Consider the following 25,715-nt stretch of genomic DNA (forward strand, 5'->3'; position numbering starts at 1 on the left):
CTAGGTCCTCCGATAAAAAACAACGAGTATAATATTGGTATTTATTATATATTCAACTCGTTAATGAGACAGTGGACCTTGTAAGTACCATGATAAGCTTCACGGCGCATAAAAAGCGACGCCGTCCGTAAATATAATAAAGGTAAAAGCGGACATATGTCCAAGAGCACACTTAACGTTGGTACTCGACACAAAAGTATCGAGCGTATTGTGGGGGAACAGTGGAGCCTCTCAGGTGTTCACAACATACGTAACCATAGAATGATTAATGCCCTTACAGTGACATCGCGAATGAGGCTATCCAAGTCAATGTTGTCCACACCTCATAGACTGAAAATTAATAAATCCGAAATTGTTAAAATACTTTTATAATCTTTGTGCTATGTTCATCAAATTTTTTAACGATACGTTGTGCTAAAAAAAAACTAATACTAGTAGAATTTATGTACACGTTAAATATTTATCAAAACAAGTACATATAAATACATAATAAAAATAACAAATATGGTCATATTTCAATTAAATTCATTTCTTAATATAACTATTATAATGCTACTATTTTTAGAAGACACAGATGTTAGTAATATTGGATTACAAACCCATGTCGCAATGGTTTTGGAATTATTTATGTAACTCTGTCGGGTAAAACTCTTCCATACACATAAGTACTATATTTGTAACTTTATACTTTTAAAGTATTTTACAAAAACCGAAAACTTTGTAACAAGCAATAAATGTATCTATATATACCCATGTACGTAAGTATAGTAATTATTTCATCGACTACCACTTGCTTTGTTCAAAAGGAAAAAAATAACCATGAAAGTATAAGGATTAAAAGAAAGTCAATTACACATACTTAGCAACTCGAAAGCTTTTGAGGCGCACATATACCATTATTTAAAAAAAAAACTGATCGTCCTGATGTGAAGGTAATTACAAGATCAAATTTTGTCATCAAATATTTAAATTATGTAAAATTATAAAAAGCGACAATTTAATATTATTTTTACCTTTCTGTAGAAGTAGTTTTGAAGGTATAAAAATACCACTAAAATAAAAATTTGTAATAATAACATTATTAGGTAAAACGTTCATGAACTCACTAAAATAGTTTAAGAAATGTGGCCGTACCCGAAAATTTATCAAAATTAAGTAGATAAAAATAAGTACCTCGAGATCGGCGTTCCCTTGGGCGTTACGTTCGTCATGAATATATCGTAGACTGGATAATAATTCACTCAAACTAAAAACCATTTTAACTTTGGCTATTTCATAAAGTTATTGTTAAATGCGTAAATTACAAAAAAAATACACAGCGCGGATATCATACGCGAACTTGATAAGTTTTAAAGACAACTGACAAGAAGACGCAAACAAACACAATTTTCGTAGTTACCTCCAAAAATAATTGACTATCATTTTAGTTTTGACACTTGCTTTTTTAAATATTTTTGAGGCAAAGGGACAAGGTGAAATTCTGCCAGCATTCATTTTCACATATATATTTAAAAATAAATTTTAAGGAAGAAAACGTTATAATTTTTTAACATTTAGTAATAAAAAAATATGCTTATTTATTTTTGATAACTTTTAATTAATAACAAAATCATTAGATTTTATTCGTACAATTTTTTTTTCGTTATTAAATTGCAAAAAGGTAATCGATCGAAACAGGTTAAAAAGTTTTTTTTTGGATATTGCACCAACATTGCTGCCAAAAAATTCATGCTACTTTTAAATAAAAAGTGTTAAAGTAACATAAATATGTAAGTTCACGTGTGTATTCAGTGCGATAATCTCAACGGAGGTACTATGCTACTAGTGCGGGCCAGTGAAGCGGAGGTGTCAAACGACAAGAATTGACTACGGAAACTCTCAGCTCTTTCGCTTTGCTTCCCAGAATACGTGCTGTTGACATTTTATCCTCTGGCATTCTTATGTTGAAATATGATTTTATTCACATTTTTGTTATTTAAATTCTTTAAATTTTCTTATGTTGTCTTTAAATCAATTCCTTAAAATTAATTTACTTAATTGTATCGTTTAATAGAAATCGAATAAATTTTATTTTTAGGACTTTTTGAGAATTTATTTAGTGGAAAAAGGTAACAAAGCGCTGCTAAGTCTAAAATTTATTTTGCAAAGTTATCGATAGCATATTCAAAGCGGTCACTACACATGTTACGAGAGATTTTTCAATAGTGTTACAACACGGTGGCGGCATGTTAAAACGATTGCCGGACTAACTGATATTGGCAAATATTCGAAACGTTTGTCAATTACACGGTGTCCGGCAACGTTGTTCCGGCGCGGCCGGTGAGATTAGATTCCAATTGCAGACGCATCTGTCCGGTAATCAATGTCGGTTCCTGCATACATAAAGCCACATCTAGACTTAAGACATCTACGTGGCTAGAAGTTCAATGAAAAATATCACTATTAAAAACGATCTATCAATTTTTTTGCCTTTGTTTCAATAGAAAATCGTAATAATTTAGTATTTTTTTGTTTTTGTAATTAATAAATTACATATTGTTTAATGTAATCTATTGAAGGTAGGCAACGCATATGCAATTGCGTATGTCTATGGGCAACGGTCACTTCGCTATTTCAGTGAGTAAAAATGTATAAGGATATCAGAATTACTAGAACATGATAATTTTCAAACTGTCCATTTTCTCGTTTGAAATGGTAATCTTTCAGTTGGCGTTGCTTTTTACATATGCTCCTAATGTTCTGCGGCCGCTTGTTTTCTTACAATGTTTTGTTTTACAGAAGTAAGTGATAAATGTTCTCAACTCGCTGTTCAACTTCTGAATGGCCATTAGCTGTGTCGGGGAATTGAGCCATAATGCTCACTTCCATTTTGTCTAATCTTTGTTTAACAAACATTTAAAATTAAGACTACGATAATCTTCACATCATTTCCTTTAAAGTTAAATTATTCATGAACTAGCTTAAGTCTGCGGTTTCATCGCGCGGAATAAATAATAATAATTATCGGTCCAGTAGTTATTTTATGTAGTAAAATGCTACAACTGCTTAAAAGTGAGAAAACAATATTATACGTTATCTGCCAAACATTTGTTTAAGTGGTCACTAAAAATTTAGACGTATTTAGTGTGGCATTTAGTATAGAAACTAAATAAACATTATCAATATAGGATAGCTGAATGTGGAAACAATTTAGGTAAGTTTCTTTTTGGCAAGGGCAATAACAGTTTCGCGAAGCGGCCTACATAAAGACGACTGAAGGAAGTACTTGAATATATGACCATATATCGAGGATACTCATTCCCCAAATGTAGTAAGCGCGATAAAGTTTACGGTTAGAGCGTCTGTGTAGTTCGCTGAAGGTATTAGTGTGGAAGAACTCTATAAAATCGAAAACACTAACCGTAAATTCTCGTAACTTGTTCCTTAGATAGCCGCGCCACAGACACAACTTGAAGACAATATTCAAGTTTTACTTTATTAGCTTCCGCGCATACCTATAAAGTATGACAAAGCGGATCTTGTTTACAACTACGTTAGTTTGAAACTATTATTATTATTACAAATACAATAACAATAAAAGTATAATATGAAACTATAACGATATTACTGTTATAACAAGAGGCAAATCTCTCTCTCAGTTATTTATAATTAAAAAAGATGAAAAATTAGGACTTGGAGTGTCTATAGAACCCAATCGTACCTTAGTAGTTCGTTTGCCTCTTCGTTATAATCAAATAGAATGGTTTTTTTTTGCTACAATTATTGTTTTTATATCGTTAATATAAAAATCATACTAATATTATAAATGAGACAGTTCGTTAGAAGATAATATCTCCAGAACAACTTAACAGATCTTGATTAAATTTGTCATAGATGTTGAACATATGTAAACGGAAGGTCACTAATTAAGTTATTTTTAATGACACGCGGACGGTGTCGTTTGCGAAATCTAGTAATATATAAAATTAAAAAAAAAATGACAACATAAAGGGTTAATTAAATACAAAATTGATTTAACTAATAAGGATCACTATCCTCTATCGGAATAACTACAATATCATTAAGTCGGGCTGTTGCTTAGCTCACGATTGAATTTAAGTATTCATGGACTGATGAATAAATGATGGGAATGAGTGCGGGATACGATCGATACTCACCCAGATACCAGCTCGGGATAACTTGGCCCAAATCAAACAGTTCATTATCAACACTAATAAGTATCATGACATTGGCTAATGTTTATCTAATTGATGGCAAGACATCTGTCTAAGAGAATATAATTGGTGACTAAAGCCATTTACAAGTTGACACCTTTGATTAGACGCAGGAAACAATCCATATTGTTGTTAATAAGAGTTAATTGTTTAATATGTGTGCTTTATTACTAGTATATTAATTAACTATCTATTGCCCGCGACTACGTCCGCGCAGAATTTAAAAGGACTAAATTAATAGCCGTACTTGACTTGCAAGCTGCAGGTCCTGGGTTCGAATCACGCCGTGTACCAATGTGTTTTTCGATTTCCGATTTACATATGTACATTTATTTCGACGTTTTTACGATGAAGGAAAACATCGTGATGCAACCTGCGAATATCTGAGAAGAAATTCAAAGATATGTGTGAAGTCAACCAACCCGCACTGGGTCAACAAGGTTGAATGAGGCCTAGTCACCCTTGATTTAGGGTAGGTTGCGAGCCCCTCAGTGGGGACGTGAGCTGATGATGATGAAATAAGTAGCTTATGTGTTCCTCCAGACTACGTTCTAAATCTGTGCTAAATTTAATCAAAATCTGTTAGACCATTTTAGAGGTACCGTCTAATAAGCATCCATCCATCTAAACTTTCGCATTTATAATATTAGTAAGAAGTAAGATTATTTAAAAAAAATATTCTTAAGGAAATAACTTAAAACAACTTCAGTTTTATCTTACTAATGCATTTAATGAATAATGTAACAAAAAAGAACTCGTGTCGTAAAAAATTGCTGCCGTCTTGACAGCATACTTTTCACTTTTATGGTGGCTGAGTAATCCGGATAAAGGCGGATGTGTGAAATAGTAAAAACATAGGAATACCCTTGGTAATGATAATATATTATGCATAAATTATTATACAAGTGGGGATACAAGGAACGGAGCGAAAGGTTTGTTTAAATATTCGTTTCGTAATCAAAATGCTGCGTTTGGTAGATAAGAATTCCCAGCGAGTGTGCGTGGTCGCGGATGTATTGTACGACGGGAGGAATTATTTCACTCGTCTATATATCAAATTTCTTAGAAAGGGAACGTGAGCCCCAAAGCCCCGAAGCTCATTGTTTACCTTCCGCGGTGATTAAATATACAATAATTTATTTAGGCGAGAATACATTTGATAAGCTTCTGAAAGTCAGTTTTTATAGTATTATTTCGTATGTGACTTTGGAAATTATATCATATTTAAAAATGAATTTAGCGGTGTAATAATACAAAAATAAACAGGAAAGCATTACGTACAAATTTAAAAAAATAAATCCAAAATTTTTTAAAAAAGGAAATAAATTCCTAAAAAGGTTAAGCCTCGAGAAGAATATACTCTTTGTTTAGAATTGGATATAAATAAAAAAAAATCTGACGGATTACTTAAAGTAAACGCGGCCGCGATATTTCAATGAAAATCCTTAAAGTGTTCAGATTAAACATGAAAACTTTTTGTATTTGCTTAGCGTTTCACGGCTGATATAAGTGGATTGCAAAAGTTTCGAGGATGAGCATAAAAATACGCGGAGAGTTGAGAAAAGAAAAAAAATAAGAATCAGTATTAAGAGAGTGTCGCAATATCAGAGAGTGTATTTTTCCTACGTGCGATAAGTTCTCGACTAGCTGCAAAGTCGCCGGGCGAAATAACAGCTCATTTAAAATATTGTCAGCGAAGCTGGCCAACGTAATTACGACTATAGTTGTTTGTTTGTGCATTTATTAATTGCTAAATAACCTGTAAAGCTTTAATTGGTATAGCGGCTAAATTGAAACTTTCCTGCGTTTCCAATAATCGAAGTTAATTTCTTTCAATGACTAAAATAAATTTTATTACTTCAGAATTTTGTTTTATTTAAAATTTGTAATCCCACAGCTATCATTATAACGATTAAGCTTTTTAAAATCAAATTGTTGAAACATTTTTTAATAATTTTAGAATAAAATTTAATTAATAACAATGATCTTCGTTTAAGCGATAATGTATAATAGTTCACTCACAGACATGACCTATTTTGCAGATCGTTAATTTGCGATAGAGGTCGTAATGATAGCGGTGAATAGTTATGTTATAGGGCTCTAGATGGCGTTTGTTGACTCGAGCCTAGAAAGTCAGTAGAAGCTTAACCGATGTACAGATAGCGCAAAAGAACAAAATCTCTGTAGAAAACATATCGTCATCCCTGTCATATTTGATAAAACAGAAATAACAATATGTTTTAAACGGAGATTTTAGTCTCAATAACCCTCAGTAAAGCGAACGTGCGTGTGTTCAAACAGTTACATCGCGACATTGGAGGAAAAATGTAGTAGGCGCTAAAATAATTCATACTTATATTGCCTTGTGGAAGTGGGATATAAAAGAGCGAAGTGAAAATGTAAATGTCGTAAATTGTAATAATGATATACCAAATCTCCGCTCTGCTCTGAGTTGTTCGTTTAACGCGTAAATGTTTTCTTTCAATGTGTCAGTTACTTTCTATTTTGAATTTCCTATATAGTTTGTTAGGAGGCAAAGTGCGAAAAGTTTTTATGTATTATTTCGCAAGAGAAAATATATACAAACTACAGTATGAGTTGATTCTATACAATGGTATTTTTAAATATTGTCGACAAAAGTATTAATATTCGATATTTTAGATATATTTAAATAAATAAATTACTTTGATAAACCATTGAAAACGTTATGTCAATACAAATTAGACTTTATTTCTTACATCATATGTACTATATTAAATGTGTTTCAAAACATACATCCTTTTTCTTTCAAAGCACATTGTAAAGTGAATAATTAAGGCAAGGGCTCTAACATACTAAGTTATTTGAACTCAAGGAAGATACTTTACTCAATTAGTCGTTTAACACAAAGCTGGTTGAACGTTAAACATTCTATGAATATCTAAGAAACTAATTTTGATATTACCATTGACGTTTATTCCACTGATTTCAGGTTAATAAATACGATTAATTTATGTATGTCGCTGATCGTTTATGAACTTATTTTATTTATTAAATTACATTTGAATCTAAGACAACTAAATTAAAAGAAAATTACACTTATTTCAATAAAGAGTGTTTACTCCAATAGTAACAACGCACTGCGGTTGTATCCAACCATTTACATTTTAGAAATAAATGTTTTGAAAACAAAAATGACAAAAGAATAATTTAATTGATAAAACTACGATTGTTGTAAATAAAAGCCTTTGAAAAACATTTAACGTATAACACGTTTGTATAAAGCGTAAGAATAATTTTTAAAAGAGTAAGAGGCAGGAAAATTTGGAAACGGCCGAGGTAGAAAGAGAATCGATTAGCATTATAAATTCAATATCACATAATAGCGTTGTTTGCATTTTATCGAGATTCGTCAACTCATGGTAGGGCCCCGAAGTTAAGCGGATGGATTTTATCTATTCATCGGCCAACCCTCGCCGTCGTGACCTTAAATAGGACCACTTGCGATGGAAAATATATTGAAATCATAATGTGAACATTAACCTGAAGCCTCTTTTGTCCGATCAAATAATCTTTTTGCATACTTAAAATGTTTATTTTATCAAAAGAGTTTTATAAGTATAACTTATTCAAGACTCGTACATTCTTCCTTCGCTTTTGTTGAATGTGCCAAAAGATTTCCTTTTGTAAAACGACACTGAACCAAATACAAAATTTATTAAAGCCAACCGACAATTCTGATATGTACACGACGCTTCGCGCTTCGTGACGTCACGGCTTTAACGTCGATTTAATAGATAAAACGAAGTAAAATAATGAACTAACTGCTCCGCGTCCATAAAATACGATTTTATCATACCGTGGGGAGGAACACGTTTTCGAATATCGTAATAAAAAAGTCACAGATGTCAAATTTATGACAGTGGACCATTGTAAAGAGATTAAAAGATTTACTACGAATGGGGGTCGCTACAACATCGTAGCTACGGTGCTACGTTTGTAAGTTCTACGAGGGCTCAATTTTACAAGTTTAATACCGTTGTAATCTACAATATGGAGTACCTATTTAAAGTTTTCATATTTTATAGCTAAAACTTACACTAGCCTGGTAAATAAATGATGAATAACAACGTACCTGAAACAAAATAAATATTACCAAATTAATGACATTTATTCTTTATGAGCAATTAAAGTAAGTATCAAACATACTAACCGTTAAATATTCGAAAATCAATAAAAGTGATGTATCACATCCTACGATGTCAATAAACGGCTAATCACTACTCATAAAAGTACCAAAGTTTTTACGTCATTATGTCATAGTTGTATGTTACAAAGCAGCAAAAACAATAGCAACAGTGATAATTAAAAGATAACTTTATGCAATAATAGTTGACGAAAATAGACAATTAAAATTGAGATAGCAACCTATTCTGGTTGGAACAAGTTTATAAAATGCTAGAAATTAATTGTATTTTGCACGAAATTCTAAAAGTACGGTTCCAGCGGCAAGCGAGGTCTCTCATTGAATAAACAGCAAGCGCGCTACCTAAATAATATCCTTTACTCATCAAAATAAAAAGGAGCAGTTGACAAAGAGTTGCGCTTAATTAAAATCTGCTCTATCCGGGTCTCGGTGTCTCAGGTTCGATGACGAAGTTACCGCCGGTTGGTTTACCCGCCCCGGGCTAGCTCACGATAAATACCATTCATACCTACTTGTCGGGCTTCTTTCAATCTTATTGTTGGTTGTAGCAATTTATTATAATATTATCCTTAACTGATTTCTTGCTTGTTAACTAAAAGCAGTTTCAATTGGTTTTAAATTTCATCGCCAAAAAAAGAATTTATGTTTCCAAGTAAAAATTCAATAATAGCATTTCGAATTAAAATGCTTCTATTTAAACCGAATACGTTTAATATAATACTTATTTTATTTATTTATTTAAGCTTTGTACACAGTTTATAGTTTGTTACATTACATAGAAAAACAGTAAATATTTAATTGGATAATTGGTATTGTGTATCGTAGAAAAATGTTGAATTAAATGTTTAAAACTAAAAGTGAGAAAAATCTTTTAGAAAAAAAAATAAAATGAGCCTGCCGTTATAAATTGAAAAAGTTTCAAAGTAAAATATCTACTTTAATGGATATAATCTTCCAGCATCGTGATAAATAGATCTTAACAAAGTCTACATATCAGCACAACTTAGTAAGTAACACTTAAGTTAACACAACATGAACTTAAAAAATTTACTTGATAATTTAATATTTATTAGGAAAATAATTAAATGATAATTATAAAAGTCCGCGATAAATTAAATCGACGTATGAATTAATCATAGTAATTAAATTAAAAAAGTTGCGATAAACTTGTCGATTGACGTCAGCCAGACCTTTCTCAATTCATGAATGTGAAATATCAAAAAAATACCTAAATACTGCATGCTAATTAAGTGCTAAGTGGCCCCTTAGTAAAGATATAGTACAAAAAGCTAATTTAACTAATATTATCACGAAAGTTTGAATAGATGAATGTTTGTTACTAGGAATGTATATCCAAAATGACTTCTGAGATCCTAACAAAATTTGGTAAAAATGTAGAATACTGCCACATTACTTAGTAAGTTTTTTAATTCCGCCCGGACTTGCAGAAGCTGCAGTGAGAAAAAGCAAATTGAAAACCTACGTTAACTAACCACTAGCGTTACTTTTCTCGAAACAAACAAAAGCATTAAGAATGTAATACCACAAAGACATCGTCCGTTCAAAATGAACAGATTTTCGAACATTTGAGAATAGTAAAATAACAGCTTTGTTAGGTATGCATTAGCCAGTGCATTGGGAGACGAGGGTGGGGATTAGTTAATGGCATGGACCGGCACCGAATAAAAGGAAATACGGGAAATGGAAAAATAGAGGTAATAAAGACGAAATTGTTTTTCATACGTCTTGTTTTTCTTAATATTCCTTACTTTTAGATGTAATATTTTAAGTGAGATCCAATATTAATATTATTTTGAAATTGCTATTTTTGCGTTAATTCGCAAATCTTACATAATTTTTCAGTTTCAGTGGATTTATTTTAGTTAAAACTTTTTTCTTCTCATGCGGTTTTAAGTAAAAGATTTTTGTTTGTATGTTGTGTTTAAAAGTAATAAAATATCTGCTACATTATATTAACTTACACTCCATATACTAGATTGTTCCTTATAATTTTTTTTATCAATAAATATTTTTTTTAATATCTTTATTCATCGTAGACGTTATGTTTATTAATCAACGCATTCAAACTTAATGTTTGTATTTTTTATATTTTAAAATATATGTTCAATATACAAGAAGAAAATTTTACTGCATCAATAAAATATCGTTACGTATCGCAATAACAAAAACAAATACGTGGAGCAGCGTGCATACATAGTGAGCGATACTTAAAGGTTGTAAAAGATTTATTTGTAAGCGGGTGTTCCGTACAAGTGCACATCGAGTTTTCAATTACACAAAGTGATGGCCCCGGGGTTGCAGGCGCACCGCGAAAAACGTTGCTGCGGTCAAGCACCGCGCCCGACCGAGCCTCGCTCACTCCGCCACCTCCCAACAAGCGAAAACAAACACTAATCACAACAAAATAAGGTCATTTTTCCAATATTCCAAACATTTAAAGTACAAAAATCGCGCGACAACTACTTTTAGTAAGGATGAAGGAAAACTCGATCGCTTTTCCAAGGGGGAAGCTCTCAGTGGTTTATTGCGTTATTACCTGGACGTGTCTGCCGGCGGGACAGCCGCAATTTGGGAAGAAAAGAACGATATGTTGCGAGGAAAAGGATTTTATAGAGCTCAAGACCGCTCATACCGGAGAAAAGACCAAACGCCTCTGACGCTCTTAGTAATTTTCTTTGATCGAAAACACCGAGCGACACTTCTTCAGTTTTTATTTTATCCAGTACAATAATGTTTGGTGCGACCGATTCAGGCTTGCGGTCGACATCCCCCGCGCTGCTTTCGTCGCCCTTCTATAATAGATTGTATTAAATTAAATATAAACCTAAATTGTCGTTAGTACATTATTTATTGAGGTGAATTTTTCGATACACATATAGAGGAAACATGTGTATTTTCGGTTATAGCTTTAGAATAAAAACGTTTTCATTTAGAATATTCGAATTATGAAGAAAGTAAAATATATTCCTGATGGTATACGTGAGTTCAAAACACTAATGTTAATATTATTTCACATTTTTTCCGATAGATGGAATTGCAAAACAAACACGTGCTTTCCTTCCGTCTTCAAAATATACCTACATGAGAACATTTTCAAGATACTTCACTTTCAATTCGCAGTCGCGAAAAGATTTCTTCCAATAATCGCGTCAATAATGTCGTAACTCTGTCTTAGAGCCTATGAAAGAAGAGTGGATGTCTATAAAATTAAATAATAACCGGTCAATAAAACCTTTCGATGTTACGGAGTTCAGCGGGCATCTGTCAAATGCTTTCGGGCAACGGTCCAAGGGATAAATGTGAGACGTTAAGGGCCGAAGTGGGCGGGAAGTCGACGAAATTTGATCTGTGACAGGTCGCTATGGGGTGCCATCAATCGCCTGGTAATTGGGAGAATTTCGAAGCAATTGGTAAGGCGATATTATTCCTGTAACTTTTATAGAACTTTTTACAGTAAAGAAAACGCACGGCGACCATTGAGATATTAAGTGGTCCGGCGTTAATTATTTTAAGCCTCAACTTAAATCTTACGACAGAATTTATTTGCAACTTAACGTGGTTTAAGTGAATCTTTTTGCATATAACTAATACAGTCTAAAACTAGAAAACTTGAAACTAATAATAGCGATTAAATGTGGAAATGAGTAAAAATACTTAAATGAGAATATTAAAATAGCCCTTAGGTGCTAGGATTTATATTATGTAAACAGAGATGCCGATGTTAGCTCTTCTATATCGAGAATATGTTAATAAAGAAATTCGCAACGGCTTGTAGCTGCATTGAAATCAATGCGAGCATCGACGTACTTCTAGCGGGCTCTATAACAATCGAGGCGGGAAATTGCCGACTCTGTCCGATCCGCGCAATAACCTCTGACTTCTCATTATGCAGATTGCTCCACTCTTGTGCACGTGGACTAAACATCTTGCGCGCAGCGACACATTTTTATATAACAACGTAATTTAAGTCGTAAAATCTTTTGAAGAGGCAACTGTCAAACCACCTCGATGACTGTAAGACGTATAAAGTCTTAACACAAATTCTCTGTTAAAGAGTAAATTGTTTCTGTCAAGTGTAAAAGACGATAGGAATCATTAAGGTACTACTTATAATGAATCAAATAATTCGAATAAAAATAATTATAACAGCACGAAAAACCGCACGGTCACATTAATTTTGTAATAAAAAGTCATCACTTATGATGTCAATTAAGTTAAAAAGTGATATTTTTTGGACTAACGACGCAAATCGAATCTGTCCTAGATTCCTATTTACACTTTTTGCGAGAATCAACGTTGCATCAATGAGACTAAACAAAACAAAACATGAACGGGAGCGCTGCGACGAGTCTAATTACAGTCGAGAGGCCCTCACCCACTCCTGATGGTATTAACGTACTGCTATTACTCTTAAGTACACGGTCGAGGTTCGCGTATAGGTAAGTAACATTGTAATAAGAGTATCGTCGCTGAGATAATCTGCATAATTGGAAGTCGTCGTAGGATATTGCGTCCACATGGAGCGGCTGAGCAATTTTCTGCGTCATTTCCGGCGAATCGTCCACTCTGATAGTAGATTCGATGCGCGTGCCTCTTTACGGTTAATTAATAGAAACGAACTTTCCCGTAAATACGGCGATTGCAATGTAAAGGTTATAATTAAATGTTAAATGACACATGAAGAATTTAGTAAAAATTCGTTACGATTTTACATCTGCGATATGACTAAAACTGAGACTTTCTTAGTTTAAAGATAAGGAAAATGAATCAGTGTGGTTTAACGATCTGCCTATTTATTAGACATAACAAATTAAAAACTGGAAGTTTATAGAGGATAATGTGGTATTTTAATATTTATTCAGGTAAACAGAAATATAAAAATTTGGTTGAAAATTATGGAATCAGTTTAGAACGTTTGGTGCATTTAATTTTAACAAAACATTAAAACATTTGAAGTAGCAGTAAAATATGTGGTGCGAAATGATGAACAAAATATTCCGTGAATTTCATTGTCCCATAAAAGTAAAGCATAATAAAATACCGTCTAGCGAAAGCTTTAAGAATCACGCAACGCGACTGAAATGAAAAATGCTTCGACTCCCTTGATAAAGTACATTCTATTCCGAACTAAAGGAATTGCAAACTGTTTTTATAAAGCAAACATTTTCGGTTAAATTTCATTAACTAAAGATTGTCAGAAGATATTCCCTTCCTTTAATAATTAAATACCCATAGGAAATTAATAAACAGGCATTGTATCTGTTCGTTGAATTTTCTCATTAAAACATGACAAAATTAAAAAGTTGTTGATGAAAAGGAATTTGACTTGAGATTATTATTATTGTTAGAACCGAGGAGGAGCTGTCACGGAGTTATTCAATTAAAGTTGCTTTAGACCATGCGATGATCAAATCACTTTAATTCAACCAAATATTATCGTTTATTTTATCATTTCTGTGATTTCACTGTATATTTATTTTATACTTCTGGTAAGTAAGAAGAGAAATTAATTGGCCCAATCATACCATAGTACTACAAAGAATAATGAATACTATCTAAAGATGGAATCTTAGCATAGAACAAGTCTGTTAAGTTTCTACGGGCTACACTACTAATTTTTCCTCTAAACAATTCTGTGAATTAAAAAAAAAGAAAATTAAAGTAATGGTACGTGTTAAAGCGTTGATAGTACGCATTCCGGCGTGCCACGTCACGTTGCAGCGTGATCATCTCGCCACACGTCCCGTAACACGCGATCTGCCGTGCTAACTTACGTGTTTTTTCAGCGGATGAAAGCCCCCTATTTATAAGCCGGGCGAATACTTTCAACGGACCACTGAGTAAGCAGTTTTTGCTTCTCATATAATGTCAGTCGGGAACGTGTTTGCTGTGTTTTTAATTACGCCACGTTTTTAGTTCCGACCGGTTGCTTATAAGAGAGTAGGTTATTTGGTTTGCATAGTTAATTATGAATCTCCGGGAATCGCATATATCTTCGCAGAAATGACAAAGTATATTTTTTATAAAAGGGAAATGTAAAATCTAAATAATTTTACATACATGTGGAAAAGTTATGTACATATATATGTTTGCTTGTACTATGTTTGATAAAAATAATAATTGTCACAAATGTTTCATGTAAATACATATTTAGGACAATATTTTTAAGACAATTAAAGTGTATTGTAATTGACGTTCTGCAATCTATCAAACAATATTGAGATGGGGAAATAAAAGAATTAAAAATGTCCAGTTTGTTAATAGAATTTTAATACTAAAGATTGAACAATCGTTGAGAAGATTTGAAAAGCAGGTGGCCGAGGATTACTCGCAGATAGAGTCACGTAGAGCGCACTGAGATGTGATGACAATGCAATCCCGTTGCAACTCAGGATGCGTACAAACTACCACTATTTGAACATTTAATGTCAAATCATTTGTACGATTAACTAAAGCGTTCAAGCGTACGACTAAAGTCTTATTACCATATCATTAAAAATATATAAAAATAGTAGTCGAGAAACACGTAAGTTTTCGGTAAGTCAATGATTTTCGTGCTTCGATGCTAAGCATATGTCCATTAATGTCAAACTCTTAAGATAAGTCAAAGAAAAGTCTGAGTGACGTCTATAAATTTCAGCCTTAGTGTAAATACTTTAAAGATTCATAGTAAGCAATTAACGAAACGACTGATGCAAGTCCCATAAAAATGTTACAGTCATAAGCATAGTTTAATAATTACTTAAACTTACTTAGGTTAGTATTACTAAAATAACACTAAGGCCTAGATAGAGGTGAACTTAAGTATTGAATAGCACAATAACAATATTAGTTAAAGCAATTTCTTATCAAACCGCGTACTAAGTTAAAGCCATGAGTTTAATGTTTACATTAAAACGTTAACCTTATCCGTCGGAAGTTTCCCTTTAATTAATCTTTTAAGCTATTTAGTCAAAGAGAGAAGTAAATTCTTTGGCGTGCTTTATTGAATTCTAAGTCAAGAAAGTTGCCTTAAACGTATACACCAATACCCGTTCAGGCTAAGAAGACTTGAAGCGATTTCTTAACTTGAAAAAAATAGGGCTTTGTTATTTAAGATTAAACAAGACAGAGGATTTTACTAAGTAAACTATAAATTGTATTAATTATATTCAGAATTCAGCTTGCAGTACGAAACATCGTGTGATGCACGGGATTTCGTTTTATTTTTAGTTGCTGGATAGAAATTCAACAAAAGTATAGAATGACATAGGTATGAAGAGGAAAAACAACGATAGGGATTGGATTTCCCAAAATCGAGCCAGTTACATAAATAAAATAAAAATTGTATGTTATAAAATACAAAAACCCTTCTTAAAAACAGCTAAAAAAATATAAACTATTTGATGTAAGGAAATTATTCATGAAAATTGCATCCATAAACTCATGGAACTTAATGGCTAATATTGAATTACAAATCGAGCATTGAAAGTGCGAGATGAATCCCGCTTTTTTCCGTCGATAACCCTGAGGGAAATTCCCCGCTGCGTTATGGCGGCAAAGCCTTCAATTTATGCAAGCACCGCAATGCCGTCTGTCGGGATGACAATCCTGACATGTGGATCTTGCAACTGCACAATGCAGATTGCCTTAACTTGGGTAAAAAAATCAACTCTATTCTTACATAATATTAAAATCAACGTAAACGAATAACAAAACAAACAACATAAAGGGCATCTTTCATTCACAAGTCAGACATTTTCAAGAGAAAAATATTAACAGCGAAAGCAAACGCGACGGAATTGGAATTTAAGCATACAGAATGAATGATAACAGACAAAAGGCCAGCACAAACGGAAAATATGCCTGCTGTTTGCTTTATAAACCGGGCCAATCACGTCGCGTTGCCGTCGCATCGGTGGAGCTCGCTGCGAACTAACGCGACGCTAACAAAAGAGCCGTAAAGAATGGGCCACCGACACACTCGCGCTAATAAAATAGTTCAGCGCAACAGGTGCCTTCCCGCGTCGCCCGCGGCCCCCGTCCGCGTCCCGCGCCCCAGTCAATACAATGCCAATACTACCAACTATCAACGTGTCTCCCTCATCCTATTAAGGTATCCAGAACTCGCTCCGTTACACTTTAATCCTAAAGGCACTTAATACCTTATTGAATTAGTTTGCCCGTTTAAATTAGATTCTATTGCATGCATTAGAAATATTTGTTGTAATGTTTCTAGATACTCGCAGCTACAAAAGTGTCATTCAATTACCATTTAAAATGTAAAGTTAGTGACAATAAATTCAAATAAAGAGTACACTGGCAGCGGTGCTTATTTAAAACTTGTACCAGGAGCGACAGCCGGACGCTTTTTATGTGGAGTAATTTGTATTACAGATTCTCTCGCAACCAGTTACCGTGTTCAATCATACTAAGTGAGACTTACTAAAATGTTATTGCTAAATGAATATTGTTATTAACATTTTTCTAAGTATTTTGGCAAATTTTTAAAATTTAATATTCGTTATTTACAAAGTAAAATGTTATGCAGATGACCACATTTAATTCTCAAGTGACCATTGCGGTTTCAAAATAGTTATTACAAGTTTGTTTTGTTTCAGTAAGCGACTTGGACGGCGTCGAGGCGACTTATCCACCTTTAGCGAGATATTGTATTCAGCTAAATGTCACTAAAACATTTCTCGCTTTTCTTTTATTTCACTCATTTTTTCCACAACATCGCATACGGCGCACTTGGCCGTGTCTTATCTAGCGAAGGAAGACAACACCGACGTTGTCATGGAACGAAAAGACGTACATTAAATTATGCACAAACAAAAGGCAACGTTTAAGGCTGAGCCTCATTCGGTGAAGAACAATCTATTACACAAAGCGACGAGCACGGAGCCGCGTTGGCTACGAGGGCGGCACAAGTGAGGAGTGACAAAACTTGAGTCGACGACTAATTAGCAATACAAACATGAATCAGGGGCTATTAGTTGTAATTGAATTGTCGCCGGCGATGAAGTTGGCGCGGCGGTAAATTTAAATATCACGCTTTTGGTGCGCGGTTTTATTACTGCCTTTGCTCGAGCCGGACCAAGTTTCAAATGAAAAATTTCATTAAAAATTCAAATATTTTTATACTTCCACTAATTGCCTGAATTGAACGCGGGAGCGACCGTAATTAGAAAAGTTGGATGGAAACGATATTTTCGATACGAGCGAGTGTGTGTGTCGCACATACAAAATTTCAATACGGTCATTGTTTTCGAATCGGCTAATAAATATTCATAGAAAACAAATGAGGCTAAATTACTGCGCCGGCTCGGGGTACGGGGCTCGAGGCGACAGGCGACGGCGCGCCCCCGAGACCGCGCAACGGCGACAATTTTTCATAGAAATTTTATAAAACACTTCTCCCGAGGAAATTATCTCCCCCATTGACTAAAATTTTTCACGGCAAGTTTGACATCAATCCATTACTTCTTTTTCATTTTTATCTCGAAACTGTCGCGGGCGAAGTGGAATTGTGTTAATTGCGAGGTTGGACATTTTTATGGATACTTTGTGTTCAAAGTGAGGATACTTTTTAAACTCGCAAAAAGCTAGATAGTAAGTTCTTCTCTTGTTTGTCGGAAGAAAAGGATTGAGTTTTTAATTCAGTAAAAAAGCACTGGTGTAGCGAGGCAGCATTTATTGCTACTTATCTAAAACGAAGTTTTGCAATATCTGTTAAGCCGGGACAAATGGAGTAAAGACCCAACGGATTTATGCCAACAGGTTTTTATACGGAAATGAATTTCTGAACATTTAATACTTTGACTACAAGAAGAACAAAATATTTGATATTTATTTCTGATAAAATATTAACTAGAAACTTAATCAATACGTAATTTGAACTTTCATACATTTCGTTTGTTTATTTTCCCGAGAAAAGCCAGGCAGCACTACTGACGCACAAGTTGATCCTTTATTTAATTCTGTTTCTGAAATTACATCTGCTTTAACTTATATATACATAGTTAATGAGTGACTGCTTACCCTTAACAAGGAGAGGGTGAACATAAACTAATTGCCTGGCATACGTCATAAGCGCAAGGTACGCGTTCGCACCAACTCATATCTTACACCAACATCTCCCTGCCCTTAATATTCTCATGTGGGTAAGCATAAATTAGAACTCGAATTTCATTCCCTTATTTCAACATTTGAACTTTACTTATGGGCAACACAGATGTCAGAAAGTCGGGCCGAGATGTGGCAGTGTGCTTAGAATTACTTACCTTTATTAGGGTTGGCCCCGATTACCTTGACAGATCTTACGATAAACAATAAAGACGGCGCATGACTTGCGAGCAGGAGCGAGAGAAGGGAGCTCATAATTCTTCATCTCCCTCTGTAATGATTGTAAATCGTTGGCTTATTAAATTCTGGCCTAATGGCCGGCTCGTTAAACGGAAACATTTCTAATAATTTAAAAGCTACCCGCTGAAATTATCCTAACAATTTACTTAAAGATATACCTCTGATTACGTATTGTGGGATAATTAACTGCAAAACTCGAATGATATTCCTGGAAAAATATACATGTTGCCGGGTCTCGCCTTAGTAAATGTATTTCAAAGGCACGCCCTCACTTTGAGATACGCACAAAGAGATATTATCTGCTAGTGGGCATATTAAATCTCTTTTGATAGGCTTTAGGATTACAAGTATACTAATTTTAATTAATGGGGTGCTCCCAAAACAACAATCGTTTTAATACGAGCTTCATTTTGAGTATTTGCTTTAATAATAAATATGAAAGTATAATATTTCTTCGTACAAATATAAATTCCCATTTTTTCTAAATAATGTTGTAGCTATGTTATGGATTCTTTTGTCTGTGATGTTTTTCGTTTGTTAAAATTAATTAATGTTTTGTTTACATCATCTGCTACGTAACAGATATACTAACATTTTATTATATCTATAATAATAAATTAAGACAAAAACCTTTTTCTAGTTACAAAAAAGTGAATATGTTATTATCAATAATATTATAAAACAAAAAAAAAATATTTAGAATACAAATTCGTCACAATTATAAAGTGGGAATCGCAATGTCAACATTTCTCACGCCTACGCCATAAGTAAAGAAGTGAGGCGTCGGAATGAAGAGGCAGTTTGCATGAGCTGTCATTTCCTTGAGTCAGCTAAGTCGGGATTAGGCTGCTTGTCGCACGCATCGAGATTTCGCAGCCCGCGCCCGCAGCTCGCACGACGCGCCTCCCATAAGCAGAATTTATGAATTATGTTACACAATACACGCCTTACGCATTACCGATAACATTTTTCATATTTGTTTATACAACACGAAATAAATAAGAAAAAAAGAAACTTTTATTCAAAGTAAAGTGCAAAATAGGAATATGTGTACATTCGGATGCGTTTTTTTTTTAGTTTCCGGTACTAGATTGGTATTCGTATGTAGTTGACAACACAAAAAAGTTTGTCAAAATGTAGACGCGATTAGAATATGTTCTAGTATTATACTTTATAATAAATTTAAATCAGACAGCGGCTAAAGAACATAAATGTGATGATAAAGAAAATAAATAAAGACGTCTCATTTCCAAGTGTCGAAGCTATAATGATTGCAAAGCTGTGTCCCGAAGGAAAGGTATCGATTGTGCCGCAACTAGCCTCCCCCGCTGGATGAGTTAATCACGCCGATCGCACAGCCACTGCACTTGACAACACCATTACTCATGTTTGACAACAGTCACTTGATCCCAGGCCCTGTGCCTCCGTACCCCCTTCTAACCACTCGATTGTTGATAGTTCGACTTAACTTTATGTTTCTAGTCCATTATTATTCAGATATAGAAGAAGATGAAATTGATATATGCCACTAATCTAATGATTTCAATTAATGCAACGATTTGGCAATTTAACTAGTCTTCGCCATTAATAATATAGGAATACCCGCCGAAGCACATGCCGAATGAACACCTTTTCTTTTGAATAAATGTATTTCTTTCTTTCAAATTCTTGCTGGAAACACTTTTACATAATGATAAATATGACTTGATATTATAGCAGCATTTTATCTTGCGTAATATTATTTTAGAAAGTAAAGACTGTAAATAATAAAATATACTAATTAGTTAGAAATGCTTTAATCAATTTTATCCGTAAGCTTAATGCGATGTCCGTATAAAAGAAAACTTTGAACATTCGTGAGATCATTAAATGAAAAAAATTGCTCGAATATAAAAAGTCGTAAAATTATCAAACAACTCTTAACAAGAAGTCTCTATAGATTTCAACAACATACAAAACTTATGTATGTCTTTTACGTGCAAAGATTCTATATTAGTGAGTAATATAAACGTAAAGTTGGACATCATCGAAAACAGGCTGAATGAGATTGGTTTATACGGAAACTATTTATCTGATCTAGCCGGAGATTAATTAAGTAAAACGCAACAAGTTCGAGTTTGCATTGCTCTCTGAAACGACTGTCCCGTGTTTTATTATGGAAGCAGCTGAATTAAATAAGAAGATAGTAAAGTACTCCATGATTGTATTAGCTTTCGCGACGGTTGCCATACGAAAATGCATTCTAACGCTTCTGCAATATGACACAAATTGTTTTTAACTCAGCCCTCAATATTAGTAGATCGATCCAATTAATTACTGCGTAACGTAGCTTATTAACGCGCCCAAATACGTTTAAAGCGATGTCTTTATCTTGATGAAAATATATGTTTCCACCGCGAGTTTGCGACGCTTTCATTAATTGGCTTAAATATAAAGCTCATCTCGTTTACTTTGCTCCAGAATTGTACCATTGCGTATTTCTAACACGTCGAATTAATCAGTTTAACTTACAAACCAACTAACCTAACGGCAATCGTTGTTATGATAACAACCGTCGCGGATCGCCATGATCATGTCCAAAAAACATATGGTATAACTAATTCCCTATGACTTACAGTAATCGTCTATTGATCTTGTATTCAGGTGGATGTTTTGGTCTTTTATCACCTTACAGTTCAATAAAAAGTATTACGAAACTAGTGATAAATTCGCTTGAAGACGCGCTGTTCACTTTTATTGGCTCCTCATGTTGCACTGTGGACGGTCGACGAGTCGAAAGCGACAATCAAGTTTATCTCATACTGCTATTGAAATAAGGGTGCCGCTGCCTGTAAATGGCGAATGGAAGGAATATACGGAAGCAGGCTAATGACGGCTAGCAGTACAATAGCACGCGAGTCCCTTGTTATTGGTATCTGACCTGACCGCTACGAGCGATTTGTCCAAATGAGATCCGGACCTCTTCTCGGATGCTTTGTTATTTTTCTAACGCTCGCGTAGAGAATTGAATCCGTGCCTTTATACTTGGAATCGGGAGGTCTAAACTTTTCTTTGGCACATTATAGACATTTATTTGTGACAACTTTATTTTTGTTACATAACGTATTTCCTCAGTCAATCCTCTATTAAAATGATTGATTTCTGTATAACCAACTACTATATTCATTATAAAGTTTTAGATAATACAGACGTATTATATGGTTTGTAAACATAGATAAAAACGTAGAATAAAATCATAAAAATAAAAGCTAAAGACCGCTAAAGGTACGACGTACTATTCTACAAAACAATTTAATTTAATCTTAATAACAACGTTGGTAGAGAGCAAAATGAGTTCGCAACGAGCGTTTGTTCGCTGGCGAATGCTCGTTCGTAACCGCCGTAATCCTGCGCGCCGACTATTAATCTTCGTTTGGGCCCTCACGAGGTGGTTTGTTGCGGGTGAATTTGTGGCGATAGCCCCGATTTGTCCGCCAGAGGCCCCCGGGACGTGTTCATCATACGATAATCCTTTATCGGTTAATCTCGCCACTACCATTACTGATTAAATCTATATAAATGATAGAGCGCTTTAATTTACAAACTTACTACACTTGGAAAGTTTGCCAACAAACAATAGTTCAACAAGAACTAGAACTAGGCACCAACTAGATTGTAATAATGGTAATAACTTTCAAGACACATTTACATTAACTGAGAAAGATAAAAAATATGAATGCAAACTGTAAAATCTATTAGATGTTTATTAACGTCTAGGTTTATTTGGAAAATATCAACTGTTTACATATGACTCAAATAATTGATGAGTCGTAACACAAATAGAGCGAGTGAAGCATGATTTGGTAACACGTTACCTGTTAGTAGTCAGTAATTCTGTTTAAATCGTCGGCGGCGCGCACTGGGGCGGGCTCACGTGACTGCGCCCCGCCCGCCTAATGTTTCACTTGCCTTACTGTGACAGTTTCCACCTTTTACCAAATTGTATTTTCGTGTTCGACCGAGTTTTCCTTATAAATACTGTTATTAAGACAGCGACACTGTGACAGGTGCTAATGCCCGTGGAAGTATCGAGCCCATTTGTGAAGTAATGTAAACAATACATGCTACGGCTGTCAACGTGCCAGCGCCTCAGTGACTGTTCCATCCACTCTTCTGATTAATTTTATATTACTTTATCATCTTCAGGAAATGAAATATACACAATTTCTAAATTGCCAGGATAAATTTAGGTATTTGACCAAAGAAAAGAGAATTTTTTTTTAAGACGAGCAAGAAAAGTGGAATATTTAATCGTCACACAATTTTCAACATTTCACATGGTGTGAAGAAGAAAATGGTAAAAGTTGGAGAACAGTCTTAGATCACGTCTACAAAGACATAAAGTTCAGCGTATAAATTAGGAAGGGGAAGTTTCGGAGCAGACAAAACGCCTGTTATCTTCATTTAATTTTACAGTTTAAAACGACTATAATTTTTAGAGTAATTGGCCAGTTTAAAGATCAAGACAAGGTATTTTCACATCTTTTAATTTGGCTACGTTTTTTTCCACTAAACTCATCGTCATGTAGTTACTGCGTAAGTGAAATAGTAAACAAGTGTGTAGAGTCAATTCAGCCGCTTGCAATTCGTGTTTTCCTTACAGTTGGAACCATTCAGTAGGCTTTATAAGGCGCGAGGCGGGCTGGGGGAGTCGGTACATCATTATGAGACTCCGCGTCATTTGTTTATTAAACACCCTCTGAGGTGGAACGGAATAATGGCACCGTAGACTTTGTCACGGCCGCTTTCCCTTGAAATTAAATCGTAATGATGATGCGCGCTTCACTCGCCCGACGCCGTGTTCGGCTCCCAGCCCCGTTATTAAGTTCAACACCGTCTTGAGGTCAAAATGAATAGGTTTCTTTAAAAGCGACCAGTATACCGCTTGTCATAGATATGAAAAGAATTGGGTTGAGTGGTCGTTGAGAGCGGTTGCCGAAAAAGTGTGAGAAAAAAAATGACGTTTATTTTTCACGTTTTGTGATCTGAATGTTAACTACCGCAGATATATTTAGGAAACAAGCGCCGTAGAATCGCACCGGATGTTTACGCAACAAATTTACTTGCTCTTTAGAACTCAAGCAGAGATACGCTAGAAGGCGACGTCTCTAAACACGAGTGCTGAAATCGTATTGTTAAAAAAAATTATATACTACGTCTTCTAAATATTGAATAATGAAAATTTAAAAAACCGTTTTCTTAGTTTTGAAAGAAACTGTTTACTATTTCGTTACCCGTTTGATTTTACACTTGTAAATATTCAACTTGATTCACAAGAATTTCAAGGTTTCCATTTTACTGTTTAGTTTAGACATTGGCTAGGAATCTGATGAATTTCATTTTCACCTACGTTACATTTACAAAATGTAATATATTCCATTTTTAACAAAACCAAATGAAGTAAAACTTATCACAATTATATTATAATTAATATAAAATATAAGTTTTGTATAATTATAATTTGTTTAGAATTTGTTGTTTGTCCAAAGAATTGAAATTATTAACGGAAAATGAAATTGCTTTTTACTTCCCAAAAGAATTTCAATTAAAAAGTTTCTCGTGATGTCTGCAGGAGAATGTGTAATCTGTTGTAAATTAATTCATAATTAGCTGTCGACAGTGGGCATTAAGACTCGTATTTTCACGAATATTTTTTTTTCGTAAATCACTTCGGCAACGACTCTTAAAATTTCACACCGTTTACCTCTGCCTTTTTAACAAATTAATGGTGGATTTTGAAAACGACTTCGACGGGTAATACTTCATTTGTGATAGCAATTAATCAAAATATAAATTTTATCAGGAAATGACCGTGTGCTTTCTTTACTCTCAAATTGCTTATGTTTCTTGAGGTATTATTAAAAATAATGCCGATGATTTATTCGTTATCATGAAAGAATAAGGTTCATTATTATCTCATAAAATTTTTAAAATAGACAATTAATACTTTATTAGTCGATGAATAAATTCAGGTTTCATTGCGGCTGACCGTGCTTAGTGAATTACTTTACGCGTATACTTAACGATATCTCAACATTAGCATAAAAAGTTGGGCGATTCGGTGACTTTTTATTACTTTTACATATAATGGGGAAAGTGTGTTCGGAATTGTTTTAAGGTGTCGTTAATTCGCCGACGTAACTCGCCTGGAAAATTGTTGGTTAAAAATGTTTGTTAATGTGTTTTTGGTGGATAACATTCGGAGGTAACGGCCTGGAGTAGGGTTGGCAAGTCGAAGTGTTCACATAAATCTAGGCGCGGTGTATCCCCGCCGGGCTGTAAGTGTGGAGTAATTTGTGAACACACTGGCTCGCTCGGCGTCGCACGAGCATTAACTATTAAATTCGTTGCATATTAAACTACCGCTCAGAAAGTTGTACCTAATCTACAATACACCTGGACGTGTAGCCAACTTTTTTACTGATTTTTCCCGGTAACTTACGATACTTACGAGTACTTTTACGCCAAAGAGTTTTCCGTTTTTTAATTTTTTGGAATGTTAAACATTTTAAATGAATATCTAGTTAAAAGTTCTGTAACAGTGGTTACAAGTCTTCGAGTGGGAACTAATAAAGAGCACAGGTACAGTAATACCTTCGGCTGTTCGAAGCGACTCCTTTGTTTTCGACAGCCAACCGGCCCTCCGTTCTGCTCGAGAGTTCTAAGCCCCACTTGACACGCTTCATTCTTGCTTCACCCTTAAATTTAAGCTCCAGTCAGTTTTGTATTTAACACAAAAAGAAAGAATTTATTGAAGCTCTCGCGGTTGTAATAATTACACGAGATGTAAACGAAAAAGTTACTCAAATAATAGATACAAAAGATTCTTGTCAGGTAGTCTATCCTCTGTCTGTTTCTGTTCATGTGTTTTGTATTATAACATTTTAAAATTTCAAATTGGTTTACTG

General features: G+C 34.2%; 1 protein-coding gene across 10 annotated transcripts in view; it reads right to left on the reverse strand.

Annotated features, from left to right (window-relative positions):
- Window positions 1-25,715, reverse strand: part of heph (polypyrimidine tract-binding protein 1 heph) — a 308,076-nt gene that overhangs the window by 74,191 nt on the left and 208,170 nt on the right. For 2 of the 10 annotated variants that reach the window (XM_013322445.1, XM_013322438.1), the window contains exon 1: window positions 1,174-1,393. The exons of the other annotated variants lie outside the window; for them this stretch is intronic. In XM_013322445.1, the coding sequence (XP_013177899.1) occupies window positions 1,174-1,257 (84 nt within the window). In that variant the 5' untranslated portion in view covers window positions 1,258-1,393. Of the gene's footprint in view, window positions 1-1,173; window positions 1,394-25,715 lie in introns of those variants that run through there. 10 annotated transcript variants of the gene reach the window in all.

This window comes from Papilio xuthus, unplaced genomic scaffold, assembly GCF_000836235.2.
Source record: "Papilio xuthus unplaced genomic scaffold, Pxut_1.1 DF825928.1, whole genome shotgun sequence".
Taxonomy (NCBI): Eukaryota; Metazoa; Arthropoda; class Insecta; order Lepidoptera; family Papilionidae; genus Papilio; species Papilio xuthus.